At 51.2% G+C, this 16062-nt stretch overlaps 1 protein-coding gene across 1 annotated transcript in view; it reads right to left on the reverse strand.

Annotated features, from left to right (window-relative positions):
- Positions 1-16062, reverse strand: part of GRIK4 (glutamate ionotropic receptor kainate type subunit 4) — a 498718-nt gene that overhangs the window by 77694 nt on the left and 404962 nt on the right. Inside the window, exons 11-12 of the mRNA XM_070383202.1 lie at positions 11385-11492; positions 6116-6319 (exon numbers count right to left, since the gene is read on the reverse strand). Of these exons, the coding sequence (XP_070239303.1) occupies positions 6116-6319; positions 11385-11492 (312 nt within the window). The remainder of the gene's footprint in view (positions 1-6115; positions 6320-11384; positions 11493-16062) is intronic.

Genomic DNA, 16062 nt, shown 5'->3' on the forward strand with positions numbered 1-16062 from the left:
CCTTCACGAATGCGCCGTTCCCCCACCCTCTGTCCTGACCACCGTGATCCCCACCAGGACTCTGCTCCAGCCACGTGACCGTCCCTGCCTCTCCCCAATGCCTAAGAGACGCGCGCGCTCTCAACTCCCAGCAGCCACTTCCACAAGCGATTTCGTTTTAAACAACTGCCAACCTTTCAGCTCCACAGCTCCTTCTAGCTACAGCCCTTTATCTTGCTTTCCCACAAGAGCGAAGCTTCTGTAAAGAGTATTCCACAATGATTCAACCATTGCAGTGTGATTTCAATCCAAGCACCCACTGAAACCAATCTTGTCCGTGGCTTCTTCATTCTAAATCTGATGGAAGGCTCTCTTGTGCTTCCCTTCAAGAGGTGGGAAGCTTCTTTACCCACCTCTCTTCAGCATCCTTCACAGGCTCTCCTCCCTCTTGAATGTATGATTTTTCTCCCGGAGGGTTCCATCCCTCCTCACAGCTTCAAACCACCTACAGCTCACCAACCACGCCAGCACCTACTCCTGGAGCCGCAGAGCCCACTCTAACCAACTCGCTGCTGAGCATCTCTACCTACGTGTCCAAAAGACTTTTCCCAGTTACCGTTTCCAAAGCGGAAATCCTCCCCCTCTTTCCTCCCAGATCTGTTTTTCTCCTGGGTTTTCCACCTCAAAGACTGGCACCGCCAACCACCCAGACGTTCACATCAGCGTCCACATCAGAAACCTGGGTGTCATCCATTCTACTCTTGTCTGCCTCCCATGGGCCACGTCCATTCAGTCCTCAAGTCCTGACAGTCCATCTGTTAAATAGCTTCCACAAGTTACCAAACAGAATTATACTATGATCTCATTTAAGAAAAAACTTGTGTAAGTACCTACTCATTAAGAAATCAGAAGGGATCATGTTGAAATGTTAACCATGGGTATGAGTGGCTGGTGGAATTATAAGTAATTTTTTTAAAAACACATATATTTTATAAAGATTGTATTTATTGTTTCGTCGCTAAGGCTGTCTGACTCTTTTACGACCCCATGGATTGTAGCCCTCGAGGTTCCTCTGTCCATGGGATTCTCCAGGCAAGAATACTGGTGTGGGTTGCCATTTCTTTTTCCAGGGGATCTTCCCTAGTATGGGATGGAACTCCTGTCTCCTGCATTGGCAGGAGGATTCTTTACCACTGAGCCATTCTATATTACAGAAAAACTTACCTTTAAAGACAGCTTTTGAAGGCTTCTTCTGACTCCTAAGTTACTTCTGGTTCTCATCACCTCTTGCAACAGTTCAATCTTCTCCCTGGTCCCCTGCCTCCAGGCCTTTCCCATCCCTCCACCCATCCATGTTCCACACTGTGGAAGGCCGTATAGACCACTGCCCACTTCCTAGGCTCACTTCCCACCACACTCTGTTACAGGCGTAGTATACTAAAATGGAAACTGCCATGTCCCTTCCTGTCTCCAGGCTGTGGACTCTGCCTGGCGTCCTCCCTCCTGGCTTGATCTTCTCCCTCCATATCCTGCTCTCCCTGGCCAGCTCCTCCTGGAGCTGTCAAGCATCATCTCCTGCAGGTGTCCTTCCTACACCTCCAAATCAGTCAGGAGGCCCTCCTCCAGTCCTCTCACCAGCCCCTCTACCGCCCCATCCTAGCCTTTCTCACTCTGCTTTTACGCAACTGGTCCTCCATCAAAGAGTGACCTAGCGTCTGTCTCATTCATCTCTATATGTGAATACCTCCAACAACTTCAATGAAAAATTCACTTTAAATAAATATACTGGGGTGACACAAGAGGATGTTCCAAGGGCATCTTCTTCTTCAAGCTTTAGTCCATCTCCTCCTCTCTGCCAAGTACACCTCCACCAAAACACACCATCACTGCTGTGGGCTCAGCTTGTGAAGGCTTTGACTGGGGGCAAAATGAATCCAGACCCAAGAGGCTCCCAAACAGACACACTGCACTTTCCCCTACCCAGACACAGCCCTGGGGGTGAGAGGCCAGTCACCTGCCCAGTTGACGTGAAGCCACTTGTTTTCACTCCAGCCACACTCCTACTTTTAATGGGATTTACACCAAAAGACACACTCTGATGATTTTCAAAAGTAAGCAGAAAATATGTTTGAATGCTCTTTCATAACTAACATGCCATGAGTGCTAGCCGCACAGTCTTAGGTAAGCAGGTGACTATGGATACGAAAGACTGAGGCTCTAGAACACCCAGTAGAGATGACCCAGGAGATGACTCTTTACACTGCATCACTCTCCATCCAGGAGGCTACTGCATTCCTCAAATGATCTAAAGAGATTCCTGTATGTCAAACTTTCTGTGGGTGTGGGCATGCTCATGTGTGTGTTATTTTAAATCCTTACAAAAATTCTTTTTGGATAAACCCTGAAGCCTTGGGGGATGGGGTGGGAAGGATAAAAAAAAGTTGCCCAAGAACACACAGCTAGTAAGTAAGTGAACTGAAATTAGGTTTAACATCAAGATTCCCACTCTCAGACCATGAGCACTGAAGTCAGCTCACTCAGTTGTGTCCGACTCTTTGGGACCCCATCAACTGTACCCCGCCAGGCTTTTCTGTCCATGGGGATTCTCCAGCCAAGAACAGTGAAGTGGGTTGTCATGCTCTTCTCCAGGAGATCTTCCTGACCCAGGGATCGAATCTGGGTCTCCTCCATTGCAGGCAGACTCTTTACCGTCTGAGCCACCATGGAAGCCCCAAGTCAGCTGGACCAGGGCTTAAATGCTGACTCTAAACTTACCAGCTGTGTGATCTTTGGCAGGTTATTTAACTTCCTGGAGCCTGCATTTCCTCATCTGTATATAAGTGACAGATTTAGGTGAGATGACCTCTGAGGTCTCTTCTGTCTGGGACACTGACTAGCCAGCCCCAAGGCTTTGCTGTTATAACCTCCGATCTGAGCAACTTGGGGAAGAGGTCATACAGCAGGGCTGCGGGCCTCAGGACTGTTGTGATCCTAGGGGACATCAGGGCAGACATATCAAGCACTGAACCTTAGATCAGGGCCAGCATATGTATTGAAAGTGAAAGTGAAGTCGCTCAGTCGTGTCCGACTCTTAGCGACCCCATGGACTATAGCCCACCAGGCCCTCCGTCCGTGGGATTTTCCAGGCAAGAGTACTGGAGTATTGAAAGAACGGGTTAATTCCTTAATTAATTAATACTACCCAGCCACGTCTTGATGAGACCAAAGCAGCAGTGTTTTGACTTGAAAGCAGATCTGGGGTGAATTTTAAGATACCAGTCTGATTGCCCAAATCATTCAGTATGAAGCTGCATGTCCTTGAGTCCCGGATCCTTTCCTCTTCCTGCCAGTCCACGTCACAGCTCATTAAGGGGCTGATAAGGGGATGGCTGTGCACCGACTCCGACATCCCTGAAGTCACCCCACAAGTCACAAGGCAGCCCAAGGGAGCTGAAGAAACGGGCTCAAGGTCACTGAGTACGTGAGTAAGACAGGAGGATGGGCGGTTCAGCTTTCTGAGGTTTAACCACTAGAGGGCGCCTCGACCGGGGGTTCTAAACAATAAGACTGCCTTGGGAGGGGTTCTGGAACTTAGAGAAGAGCCAAATGTCCTTTTTTCCAGATGCGTGGGCATCATCCGCTAGGAGTTTGAGCCTCAAAGATGGCAGAAGGTTTCACCCCCAGCCTGTCCCTGTGAGAGGCTCTCAGGGCCTCCTGGGCCTTCTATGGTCTTCCATTGATTGCCTGCAAGCCTCACTCTGCCAGCAGGGCCTCCCTCCTGGACTCTAGGAACCCGACAATTCATGGTCTCACTGAACAAGCCTTGCTACTGGCCCCGCTGAGTCACTGCAAATGCTGTCAGGAAAACTCCTAACCACCATCCCACTTCAGCCCTTAGATGCCTTCCACACGCTTTGTCTATATAGAACTTTCCATCATGCATTGGCAAGGATTGCTTACTCAATACCCCTACTAATCTTTTTATCCTTGAAGACTGGGATTTAAAAAATGTATCTTTTATCCCAAGTTTGGTACATATAAAAGGCGGCATGTGTGCTCAGCCACTCAGTCGTGTGCGACTCTTTGTGACCCCATGGATTGTAGCTTGCCAGGCTCCTCTGTCCATGGGGATTCTCCAGGCAAGAATACTGGAGTGGGTTGCCATTTCCTTCTCCAGGAGATCTTCCCGACCCAGGGATTGAACCCATGTCTCCTGCATTGGCAGGTGATTCTCTACCAGTGAGCCACCCGGAAAGCCCATATATAAAGGATTACAATCATGTTAATTTAACAGATAAAGAGTTGAGAGGAAAGAAGGAAAGAAAAAAGCAAGCAAAGGTGAAAGGGAAGGAGAATACAAAGGCTGGGACTGGGCTTATGCGGACCTTCCTTGGTAACATCTCCGTCCAGCTGAGGTCGTGTGCTGTGGTGGGATTCTGGAGTTAGACGCATCTGGGTTCAAATCCCAGCCCTGTCTCACCCTGACGGTGTGCCTTCAGACAAATCATTCAAACTCTCTGTTTAGGTGGCACATTTGTAAAATGAGGATAACAATGAACTATTAATAAAAGGTATGTTCTGAGAGGATTAGAGATAATGTATGTAAAGCCCCCTTCACGTTGGCACTGGCTGGGAGCTTGCAGGGGCTCCCTCTGCACTTGGAAAGCACGGAGAGGGACGGGTCGGTTCAAGGTCGCTCTAAGAACCTAGGTCTGTGATCTCTGCGTTGGGTGCTGATCACCCACCCTGATGAGAAACACTCAGTTATGGAAATACAGACAGTGAATTAATGACAACTTAATTTTTACAGATGTTAGTAGTTTGTGCCAAGAAAACAAGCACTCTGGCCCTGGAAGAACTTTCTACAGTCTTGCTCTAACCAAATGATGATCGACAGTCTAGGATGCTCACCTACCTTTTAATCAAGTCTCCACATTCACCCTGAAAATGTACAGCCCTCCCCAGTGCGCCTTGGCCCTGGTCTGTAAGGGCACATTAAGGATAGCAGAAAATAATACAAGAAGTAACAAAACAGCCGTAACTGTGACCAATGCCTCTGACAGTCGGTCCATTTTCCCTTGTTATTTAACCATGTCTATTTGACAGCCCTTCTCAAGCATCAAAGTCAGCTGATGTAGGTGTGTTCTACACCAGGGCCTGTCCAAACTCTGCCAGGGGTACTGATGATCAAAAAAATCATCAAAACTGGAACTCCCCTGGTGGTCCAGTGGTTGACAGTCTGCCTGCCAGTGCAGGGGACACGGGTTTGATCCTTGCTCCAGGAACTAGATCCCACACGTGTGTGTGCTAAGTCACTTCAGTTGTGTCCAACTGATCCCACATGTGTGTGTGCTAAGTTGCTTCAGTTGTGTCTGACTCTTTGTGACCCTTTGGACTGTGGCCTGCCAGGTTCTTCTGTCCATGGGATTCTCCAGGCAAGAATACTGGAGTGCATTGCCACGCACTCCTCCAGAGGATCTTTCAGACCCAGGGATCAAACCTGCGATGCTTACTTCTCCTGCATTGACAAGTGGAATCTTTACCTCTCGTGCCACCTGGGAAGCCCTAGATCCCACATGCCACAGGGCAACTAAGCCTGTGTGCCACAGCCACTGAGCCTGTGCATCCAGGAGCTGGTGCTCCACAACAAGAGAAGGCACCACAATGAGAAGCCCGTGCGTGGCAATTAGAGAGTAGCCCCTGTCTACTGCGGCTAGAGGAAAACCCTCGTGCAGCAATGAAGACACAGCGAAGCCAAAAAATAAATAATTAAAAAAAATCAGAACAAAAAGCACCTGAATTATCCAAAAAGTGAACCCAATCTCTAAGCTGCGTTTATTGGTCAAAGCCTCTATTCCTCAGCCATTACAGGTGATAGATTGGGACCAGAAGAGCCACAGGGCAAGGATCACAGTAGTCCTATTCACCAATGACTAAATCAATGTATATATATCACCAGTGCCTGGCTCGGTGCCAGCTTGGGGAAGATTCATGCAACGAATGGACAAATAAATGAAAAAAGCATGACTGACTGACTGAATAAACAGAGGGTTCATGAACATAAAGCACAACCTTCTGTCCTTCCATCACCCTCCCCAGCCCATCCTCAGATCCAAACCACCTGTTCTTTCCTTACCCGAGCGATCAGCTCCCCGACCATGCCCGTCCAGGTGCCATTGGCCTCGGGCACGCCATACACGCCGTCCCCGACCAGACGGATCTTGTAGTTGAACCGGAGGATCTCTGCCAGCTCCTGGAGCATGTCCACACAGAAGCCCTCGTAGCGGTCATTGCCTTCCATTTCCTGGTGGTTCCCCTTCAGCATTAAATACGGGTTTTCCTGCAGCAAAACTGGGCAGCTGTCATTCTCATCTTAGCCCTGGCGTCTCAGCCACATGTGATGAGGGGACCGGGGACACAGGAGGGTGGGGAGAAGATGGGGTGGAGGAGGGAAGTGGCTTGGGTAATGGGACACTTTGGAGGTGGCGATTACCTCCCTTTCCTGACTTCGAGGCACTTCTCTTACCAGGAACACACAAGGGTCTCATTGCACAGAGGCTCCAGTGGAAGCCCCTGTACCTCGTTTAAGGTCATCATCTGACCCCATCTCCCATTTCATTCCATCCTTTTCCCCCCTTTCCTTTTGTTTATTCTACATAGACTGATCTCAGGGCATTATGAGATGCAAGGATGCTGATGACAGGTAAGGTTCTTAAATGCACTGTATGACCACAACCCAAGGCAGAATGGGTCCGGCCATGGGTGTTGGGAGAAGGGCTGGGTCTCTCAGGTGAAATGTCCAGGGAAGGTTCCACGGAGGAGGTGGGATGCAGGCTGGGCTCCAGAGGATGACAGACTGACAAATGGAAGTGGCGGGGACAGAGGGCTGTGTGGGCAGGGGAAAGGCAGGGTCAAGGACATAATCCCCAGTGAGATGGAGCTCGGCCCATTCAGCAGATGATGGAGGCCCCCTTGAGTGGGAGCCTGGCTTGTGGGCAGGGGCGGGATGGGAGGATAAATTTAGAAAGATGAGTTAGGGTCAGCACGGGCCTTGGATGCCAGGGTGAGGTACATCACACATATATAATAGGGAAGCACTCAGAGTTTTAGAGACTCAAAGACGTGAGTGAAGAATATGACAAAGTGAGCGAGAGAGAAGGTCTGGGCGTGAGGACAGAGCCTTTCCTGCTAGGAGATAGAGATTCCTGAGCTGTGCTTTGGCTCAGGTGGGTTTCAGAGCTGGACAAGGCACAGAAAGGGCCAGGTGGATGCCAGGATGGGTGTGGAGCACAGAGGGAGGATCCTCAGACCCTCAGAGCCTGAACAGGAGACTCACGATGGTGTCATCATGGCCGTGGATGGTTTGAAAAGGAAGAGGTTTTGGAACATGTTGAATAGGCGATTCAGGAGCAAATATGCGACTGAATGTTGGAATATGGAGGGAGGGCAGGATCGGGGGCACAGATGGGGCCTCTGGATAGAGGCGGTGGCTGAAGTGGCAGGATATGGGAGACCATGGAGGGGGAAGGACAGCAGAGGGATAAGACCTAATCCGGGGGTAGGGGTGAATGAAGAGCAGCCACAGAGCAGGACAAAGCAGAAGCAGCCAGAAAAGCCAAAAATCAGGAAAATGTGGTCATGAAGGTCAAGGAGGTGGGGGTTTCAAGCAGAAGAAGGCAGGCATTCCCACCCAGAGAGGAAGCAGGGCTGTGAAAGGGTAACCGGGCCATGTGTCACTGGAGATGTTCGAAGGCAGACTGGGGGTGTTGGGGGGAGGTGATAGCAGACCCTGCAGGGATGGGGGTGAATGAGAGGTGCACAGGGGAGGGCCAGGGTTGTTGGGAGGCTAGGAGATAAGGACCAGCCGGCAGAGCGCTTCTCCACCCAGCCGCTCCCAGTCACGTCTCTCTCCAAACTTCAGTTCCCCTCTACCAGCAATGGCGACCACCGACCCCTTGATGGATGATCCCCTAAACTGGAGGGTAGTCCAAGGGCAGCAGGGTGAAGGGGAGGTGGTCTTAGGATGGGAGGGACAAGAGTGTACAGGCAGGTGGAAAGGGAGGGATCCCTAGAAAAGGCAAGACAGAGAAGGAAGAAAGAGAAGTGCAAGTCAGGGCAGCAAAGCCCCAGGAGGGCCAGAGTCAAGGTGAACTCGAGTCCGGGAAGTGGACCTGAGGATGGAGAGGAGGGCCAGGGTCAGCGGGTTCAGAGAGGAAGGGAGGAGGGCAGAGGCAAGGAGTGCACCAGAGTCGCACTGGGGCAGGAGGGAAGGCTTGGCTCCTCTGGAGAGGTTTGCTCAGGGGATACGATGGGGGTGACAGAGAGGAGCCTGGGGTTGCCCAGGTCCAGCTGAGTCAGGAGGCTGAATGCAGAGGGGCAGCTGGGAGCAGGACTTGGAAGGAGAGGTGGACTCAGAGACAGGCAGGAGGTGAGATGGCTGAGCATCACGGTGGAGACAGTTCTAGAAGCCAAGAGAGGAAAGTGCTGAAATGCTGGTTTGTTGAGCTCAGGCTGGAAGGGGCCTCTGGGCTGGGGAAGATCAGAGGTCATGAGCGGAGGAAGGGCGAGAGCAGGGTGAAGCAGAAGAGGGGAAGGCAGGAGGTTCCGTGCCAGGGGGAGGGACCTCTGAGTTGAAGGTGATGTGATTCTGGTTCATGATCAAGTGCACTGTCCTGTCAATGAGACGCAGCCAGGCTCCCCGCCTTCCATACACGCCGTCCTTGGCTCAAGGGCTCTTCTCCGTCCTTCTGTTTAACCTAATGCAACACTGCCCTTGGGGTCCCATTGAGAATTCCTACTGTGCTCCCAGCCAGGGTCCCACACTCACACCCTCCATCTTCCTACACCTGCTGCCTCCCAGGCAGGATGTACGTGGGCCGGGGCCTGACTCCTCATGGTGTCCCCACCTGGCTCCAGTGTTCAGCACCTGCGGATTGTGTGGGTAAAAAGTGCATAGCTGGGGAGTTTCCATGTCTGGGTTGGAAGGCAACCTCCTAGGGTATCTTTAATGACCCCAAGGAGTTTCACAAAGTTCTTCTCCCTGAGCACTCTTTAGTTAATTTAAAATCCACTGGCATATTTAGAGTGAATAAACACAAGGCCAATGTTAGAGGGAGGAGTCACAGGCATTTTGGAAAGTGTAGGGGCTGAGTGCTGGCCTGGGGCCCCGTCCTCGCAGGGGCGTTGGGAGAACGGAAGATAGTGATGCGGGCAAAAAGCTTAACCCGGGTTCTGACACAAGGTGGGGTATTTGCTGCAGCTAATTCAGTGTATTCCTCTGGAGGAAGGCATGGCAACCCGCTCCAGTATTCTTGCCTGGAGAATCCCCATGGACAGAGGAGCCTGGCAGGCCACAGTCCATGGGATCACAAAGAGTTGGATATGATTCAGTGACTAAACAACAATTCTGTGCATTAGCTGGTGCTAACCAATAAATCACAAGTTCCAACTGCACCCTGTCAAGAGCAGGACACAACAGGACTATGTGCTGAGTTTTAAGGGATAAACCATCAGAAAGACCATTTGCCAAGGCTCTCTTCCAAATGGTCAGCAGGAACTGGGACATGTGCTTGAGGATGGGCAGCAGGGCACGGACTCAGGAAGCCCTTCAGAGGCAGAGAAAGTCCCCCTCAGCCAGGACTGTTGCTCAGTGTGGGCCCAGCTCGGCCAGGCATGCCAGATCTGGGGGTCTAGGTGACACCATCACCCCCTCATCCTGCTGACGTTTTCACACTGCTTTGGATGAGCTAAGGTTGAGCTGAGACGGGGGTGGCAAAAACTCTGTGAGCTGGAATTGCCTCTCCGTCCTTTGCTGTGACTATTCCCTCTGCCTGGAATGTTCCTCCCAGACCACCACGTGTCACCTCACCCCCTTAAGGTCTCTGCTCAGATCTGCCCTTCTTAGTGAGGCCAGCACCCCACCCCCTTCCCCAGCTCTGTCTATACCCTAGCACCTAGAACTGAGCCCAGAACACAGGCGTGCCCCTCAGATACTCGGTGAATGAATGGAAGTATTCAGTGACCCCTGTCTCATACCACGTGAAGGGAAAACCCATAAGCTGGCGTTCAAGTCCCTGAGCATTGTGGACCCAACCCACTTTTCCAGCCTCAGGCCTTCCCTCTCTACCTATGCCCATGTCCTAGCAACCTGCCCTTTCCTGCGTTTCCTGAGTGCCCAACAAGGCTCTCCTTCGTCCACTTCTCCCTCCTTATCTCTTGCTGTCTTTTGAGGCCCATCCTCAAGGTCCCTCTTCTTGAAAGGCTTTGCTGACCATCGCTTTGCTGGGATGGGACCTCTCCTTCCTTCAAACCCCGCAGTGCTAGACATGAGCCTATTTCTTGGCTTTTTTCCTGCTCTGCTCACAGGAGATCAGTTATTCCAGTCCAGGGCTCCTGGGCCCCCGGAGTTTATGAACGTAGTGATGGAGGTTTTCATTATCTTGAAAGCCTAATCTTTCAAAAGAAGGTCCTTTTCTTAACGGACACATTTCCAGACTTTGCACAGTTAGCAATGATAAGGCTGAACAGACTCACTAATAGTTGGGTCTGTTTGGAGCTGGAATTACATCAGTGCAGCCACACTGGTTATCTCTTGCTGATAAGACGCTGGGCCAGACAGGGAAGTAGGCTTTTGATTAGTTAAAAGGAGGTGGAGGAAGGGGGGAAACTCATTATTACTTAAAATATGCAGTTGGTTTAATTGACAAATCTTTAAAAACATGATGTCGTTGTAGGCGGGGGGAGGGGAGAAGTAAATGACTTTGGCTATGAATATACTTGACTCGTGCCATCTACTAAATTACAGCCTCTTTGAGGACAGAGACTGAGTCTTACTCATCTTCGTGTCCCCAGGAATGAACACAGTGCCTGACACACAGCGGGAAGGGCTGGGTAATCATCGAAGAGAATTGGATCAAATAAAAAAGGCAGATGGTCCCTTCCTCTGTAGATTGAGAACTTTCCTCTGATCGTTTGGAAATGAAGAAATCACAGGCCATAAAAACCCACTGAGTTCAGGTGTCCACTGGCAGGGGTGCGATTTGTACACGTAGGCACCAAGCAAAGCAGGCTGCCGTGAAAGAGTAGGGGCCACCCTGGTGGACTTCTCCCCACTGTGTCTTAAGGTGCCCTGCCCTTGGCCGTACACAGATGCCCCGGTTGTTGGGGTGCCCCCATTAGAGACATCGCAAACTGCCATCTCGCCACCCCATCCTGCTTCCCCAGCTGCCTTGGAACTCATCAGATATCATTTCCATATGAAGCAGCAACTTGAGTTTAATTACACTGTCATAAATTGGCCTCGGTGCTGTGATTAGAGCTCCCATCTTCTGTTCCTGGGGAGGCTGCAAGAAGGAGGAGGCACCCCGGGGAGCAGCAGCTGGGAAGCCCTAGGGGCACCCGCTTACCAGGATGGTGGTGACGACCAGGGTGGTGTTGAAGAGGCTGTCAGAGATGTTGGAGGCGTACAGGCGGCTGTCCATGCTGAGGCCGTCTGCCACATGCCACTGGCCAATCTGAGGAGACCAAGGAGAGAGGCTGGGAAGGGCTGGGGGGAGGTGGAGGCTGGGGAGCTGGGGTGCTGAGATCCCATGAGACTCCAGGGCTGGGGGAGTTGAGAGGCCTGTCCCCTGCCTCTAGCGGGGCTTCGGTTAAGTCACAGAAGGAGGGAGCCACGCAGAGTATGGAGCAGAGGGGCTGAACTGGGACGGGGCTACTAGGGTTCGGGGGGTTAGGGAAGGGTAGGGAGACTGTGAAGGAAAGCAAGACTTAAGAGAGAGGTGGAGAAGAAAATGGGAAAAGAAATCAGGAATGGAGGTGACCTAAATGGGAAGGAAATCCAAAAAAGAGGAGTTAGAGGTACACACGTATGCATATGGCTGATTCACTTTGCTGTACAGCAGAAATGAACTCAACATTGTAAAGCAACTATACTCCTATTAAAACTAAAAACAGAAAAAAGAAATCACGAATGGAATGCGGTTCAGGGACGCTCTCTCACCCAGAAGGATGGGGAGCTGGGGGAATTGTATTAACTGGAGGCAGGACTGAGCTGCACAGCTCTTTCGCTCTACCCTGCCTTCAGGAAGCCTCATCATCTAAACAAGAACCAGCATGACCACCACGTGGCATTTACTCAGCTCTTCAATAAATGCCCGCCGAATGGCTCAGTGGATGCATGGACCATAAAAGGGAAGAGCCAGGCTCTAGTTTTGGTGGAGTCACTTGCTGACTGTGAGAACCTTGGCGGGTTACCTGAATCTTTCCCAGTCTCCGTTTCCCCAGCTCTAAATGGGGGTGGCAACGTTTGCCCTGCCTTCCCAGAACAAATGGAAATCACGCAAACGCCAGTTTGATGTTACATTATTCAGCCAGACCCAGGACCTCAGATCTCAACTGCATCATCCTGGAAGTGACTGAACTTCTCTGAACACATTTCCTCATCTGTGAAATGGGAATAATACAAACCTCCTGGGGTCATTGTGAGAATGGATTTAAGCTGAAACTCAATACCTGCTAGTTTCCTTCCTCTTCATTGTCTTGACTAGAGAGGGGGAAAAAAATCCATAACTTAGTTCCACCAGTTCCACTTAGTTCCACTTTCTAAGAAAATCACCTAAATCGAAATTCAGCATCATTGGGTTTTTAGAGAATTTGTTTGTTTTCCCAGTGGGACCCTTTTTAAAGCTATACATACGTGTTTGTACTACCAGTATCTTTCCACTAGCTGTATCCCCTGGCAAACCATTTTTTTGCTGGGTGTTGGAGGTGGGCAGCCAGGAGAGTCGGCTGGCAGCTGGCTAGAAACCCAATGAAATGCACACGTCTGCCTTTGCCAGGCGTCTCCAGGCACCGGCAGCAGCTTCCCTGGAAAATTCTCACAGGTTCCATGGATGCCACATGGCTCCACCCGCCAGAGCTGGGTTCTGGATTCCTCTTGTGGAAGCTCCAACCACAGAAAAGACTCGTCTCAGCTTTGGCTCTGGACCCACCCCCAGAAGGCTGACAGTCACGGGGAGCAGGAACCATCTCTCTGACATCGTGGTCTGGAGCTTAAAGAGGGGAGGGCCAGGCGGGAAAACTCCAGTTCCAGCAAGAGCTCCGATGCTCTCTCCAAGTGTGCTTTTCATCTGTCAAAGGAGAGATGGGGGCTTGCCTGGTGGTCCAGTGGTTAAGAATCTGCCTTGCAATACGGGGGACACCGGTTCAATCCCTGGTCCTGGAAGATCCCACATGCTGTGGGGCGACTAAGCCCTTGCAGCACAACTACTAAGCCTACTACTGAGCCTGCAAGCTGCGACCACTGAGCCCACGTGCAGCAACTACTGAACCTGTGCACCAAGAGCCTGTCCTCTGCAGCAAGAGAAGCCACCACAATGGGAAGCCCACACGCCGTAATGAAGAGGAGCCCCCGATCGCTGCAACTAGAGAAATTCTGTTCAGAGCAACAAAGACCCAGCACAACCAGAAATAAATACACAAATAAACAAAAGAGAAAAAAACCTTTTTTTGAAAAAGGAGAGATGACCAAAAACCCCTCTCCAAGCTTCAGCAAGGATGCCACTGGTGTCTCCGCCTCTACAAAGGCAGATAGGTGCCGCGCGAGTTCCTGATCATTTTAGTTTACAAGCAGCATCTCCTGCATATCCACATGGGAAGCCTCGTTAAAAGAAACTGAGGCCAAGATAAAAGAGCCCACCCAGCAACTTGCCTGAGGAAACCTCGCCATCAGCTGAGACACCTGAGCTTTAATCCCTGTGCTCTTAGCCCCAGATCGCCTTGCCAAGGATGCCTTCGTGGCCTCCTGTCTGGCTCTTCCAGCGTCCTACCGCATGTTCGGCTTACATGTCCATCTCCCCCGCTAGTCTGTGGGGGAGGGACTGGCTTGTTCAGGCTCAGCCCCCAGTTTCCTGCTCAGGGACTGGTACCTAGAAGCAGAGGAAACCATCATCTCTCACAGGCTGAGTGTTCCTGCTGGTGAGGCAAGAGCAGGAGCCTGGAGTGCCCCCTGGAGGGATCAGCCAGGTCAGGGTACAGCCTGAGCTACCTGGCCTCCGCCCCTCTCTCTGCTGGGGAGAGTCGGGGAGGATGAGGGATGAGCCGCAAGAAGTGAAGGGGGAAAGGGAACAAGAGTTACCAGACACCTCTTGTGCTGAATGAGCTCCATCAGCTGGTTGAATTTTCCCAGCAACCTTGTGGAGCAGTGACAGCGCGTTCATTTTATTTACAAGGAAACTAGAGCGCAGAGGTTTAATGACCTGCCTAAGGTGGTGGCTCCGTGGTTAAGAACTTGCCAGCCAATGTAGGAGATGTGGGTTCAATCCCTGAGTCAGAGGATCCCCTGGAGAAGGAAATGGCAAGGCACTCCAGTATTCTTGCCTGGAAAGTCCATGGACAGAGGAGCCTGGTGGGCTATAGTCCATGGGGTTGCAAAGAGTCAGACACAGTTTAGTGACTAAACAACAACAAAGTCACTTAGTTAGCAGATGGTGCATGGTCTTGAACCCAGAGCTGTCTGACTCCTGAATCCAAGACCCTTCCTGTGTCCACTGCTGTCTCTGGGCTGGGGATGCTAATGTGTCCTCTATGTAAGCAGCCTGGCCAACCAGAGGAAAGGCTCAAAGGAGCCTCAGCCATACAGCAAGAACCCGGGACACAGCTTTTTTCTTTCCTGGGTTTTTATATCCACAAAAGCAAGTGAAATGAGTCTGCTTCCCTATCTTCAAGATGGCTAGAACTGGCTCCTGGCAACCTCCTAGGATCAAAAGGGCCAGATTTGAACAGAAGGACCTCAAAACAATTAGTCCGGATGTCAGCATCTGGATGTTTGGGACAGGACTGAACTTCTCAGAGTCCTGTCCCCTAAGCACGCACTTCACAAGACCAGCAAGACCTCACCCCCTACCAGTTCCGCACCCTCACTGATCTCAGGGGACCCAGTGCTCACTAACCGCCTGCCCCAGCCCTGGACTCCCTGTCTGACCCAAGCCATGAGATAGGTTCGCACAAAACCTAGGGATATAAATGATTTACCCAGAGCCAGATCTGACAGCCTGAGCCATGTCCCCTGCCACCTCCCACCTCTGGGGACATGGCCAGGAGATGAATTAGCCCCCAAGCTCCAGTCAGGAAATGAATCTCCCCCCAACACTCCCATTAGCCCCCAAGAAATTAATAAACTCATCAGATCCAACAAAGCGGCTTGGCAGCTACTACCCAGAGCAATCTAATTGCAGAAAGGCAGTGGGAGGGAGAGCGAGAGGCAGAGCCAGGCGCTCTGGGATACAGGCTAATTGCCCCACCCACTGGGCACCTTCCATGCCAGACACATGCCAGGGGTGGGCAGGAGCTACAGCTCTCATCACTGACAATCTGCGGCTCTGCCTCCAGCCAAACTCCCTTGCTCCACCCCACTGACACCTGCCCCAAACCTTCTGCAGGAACAGCTGCTTTGTAAGCTTCTTCCACATGTCCACATGTGCCAGCTTGATTATGCTGCAAATAATGTCTTCCTGGGGCCCTCTCTTTGCACTTTCTCTCTCTCCCACTTGCTCTACTTTCCCACTAGAGATCCCAGGAGTTGCAGGGAAGGGAGGAGAGGGTTTGGACTTGGACACCACCACTGCAAACCTATACAGCACCTTCAGGCAGGTAGGAAAATGACACCCCCCTGGGCCGATGTAGTCCAGCAGGTGCACAGCTGGGCATGCTGATTCCAGCCTCCACTCACCGCTGAGCACCCCACAGTCTGCACTATGCGTGCAACAGCCCCAGTGTTAGAGGACCTGAGTTGAACTTGACTTCTCTGCTTCTGAGAGAGTCATTTCCTAGGCAGGTTGATAGGGAGTCTAGGGGTCCCCAAGGAGAGAGGGGTCTGGAATTCTCAAGGAGGAAGAAAGGACAAACTTTTTTTTCTTTCTCCACATTCCTTAGGATTATATAACAATAATGTATCCTGCCTAAGGACAGTCTTTGGATTAAACCTTCTGTTATCTTAAAATGTAAATTATGGGAGTAGACCCGGTCTTTACAAGGATGTATCCTGCCTGAGGACAGTATTATCTTAAAATGTAAATTATGGGAGTA

This window comes from Bos mutus, chromosome 15, assembly GCF_027580195.1.
Source record: "Bos mutus isolate GX-2022 chromosome 15, NWIPB_WYAK_1.1, whole genome shotgun sequence".
Lineage (NCBI taxonomy): Eukaryota > Metazoa > Chordata > Mammalia > Artiodactyla > Bovidae > Bos > Bos mutus.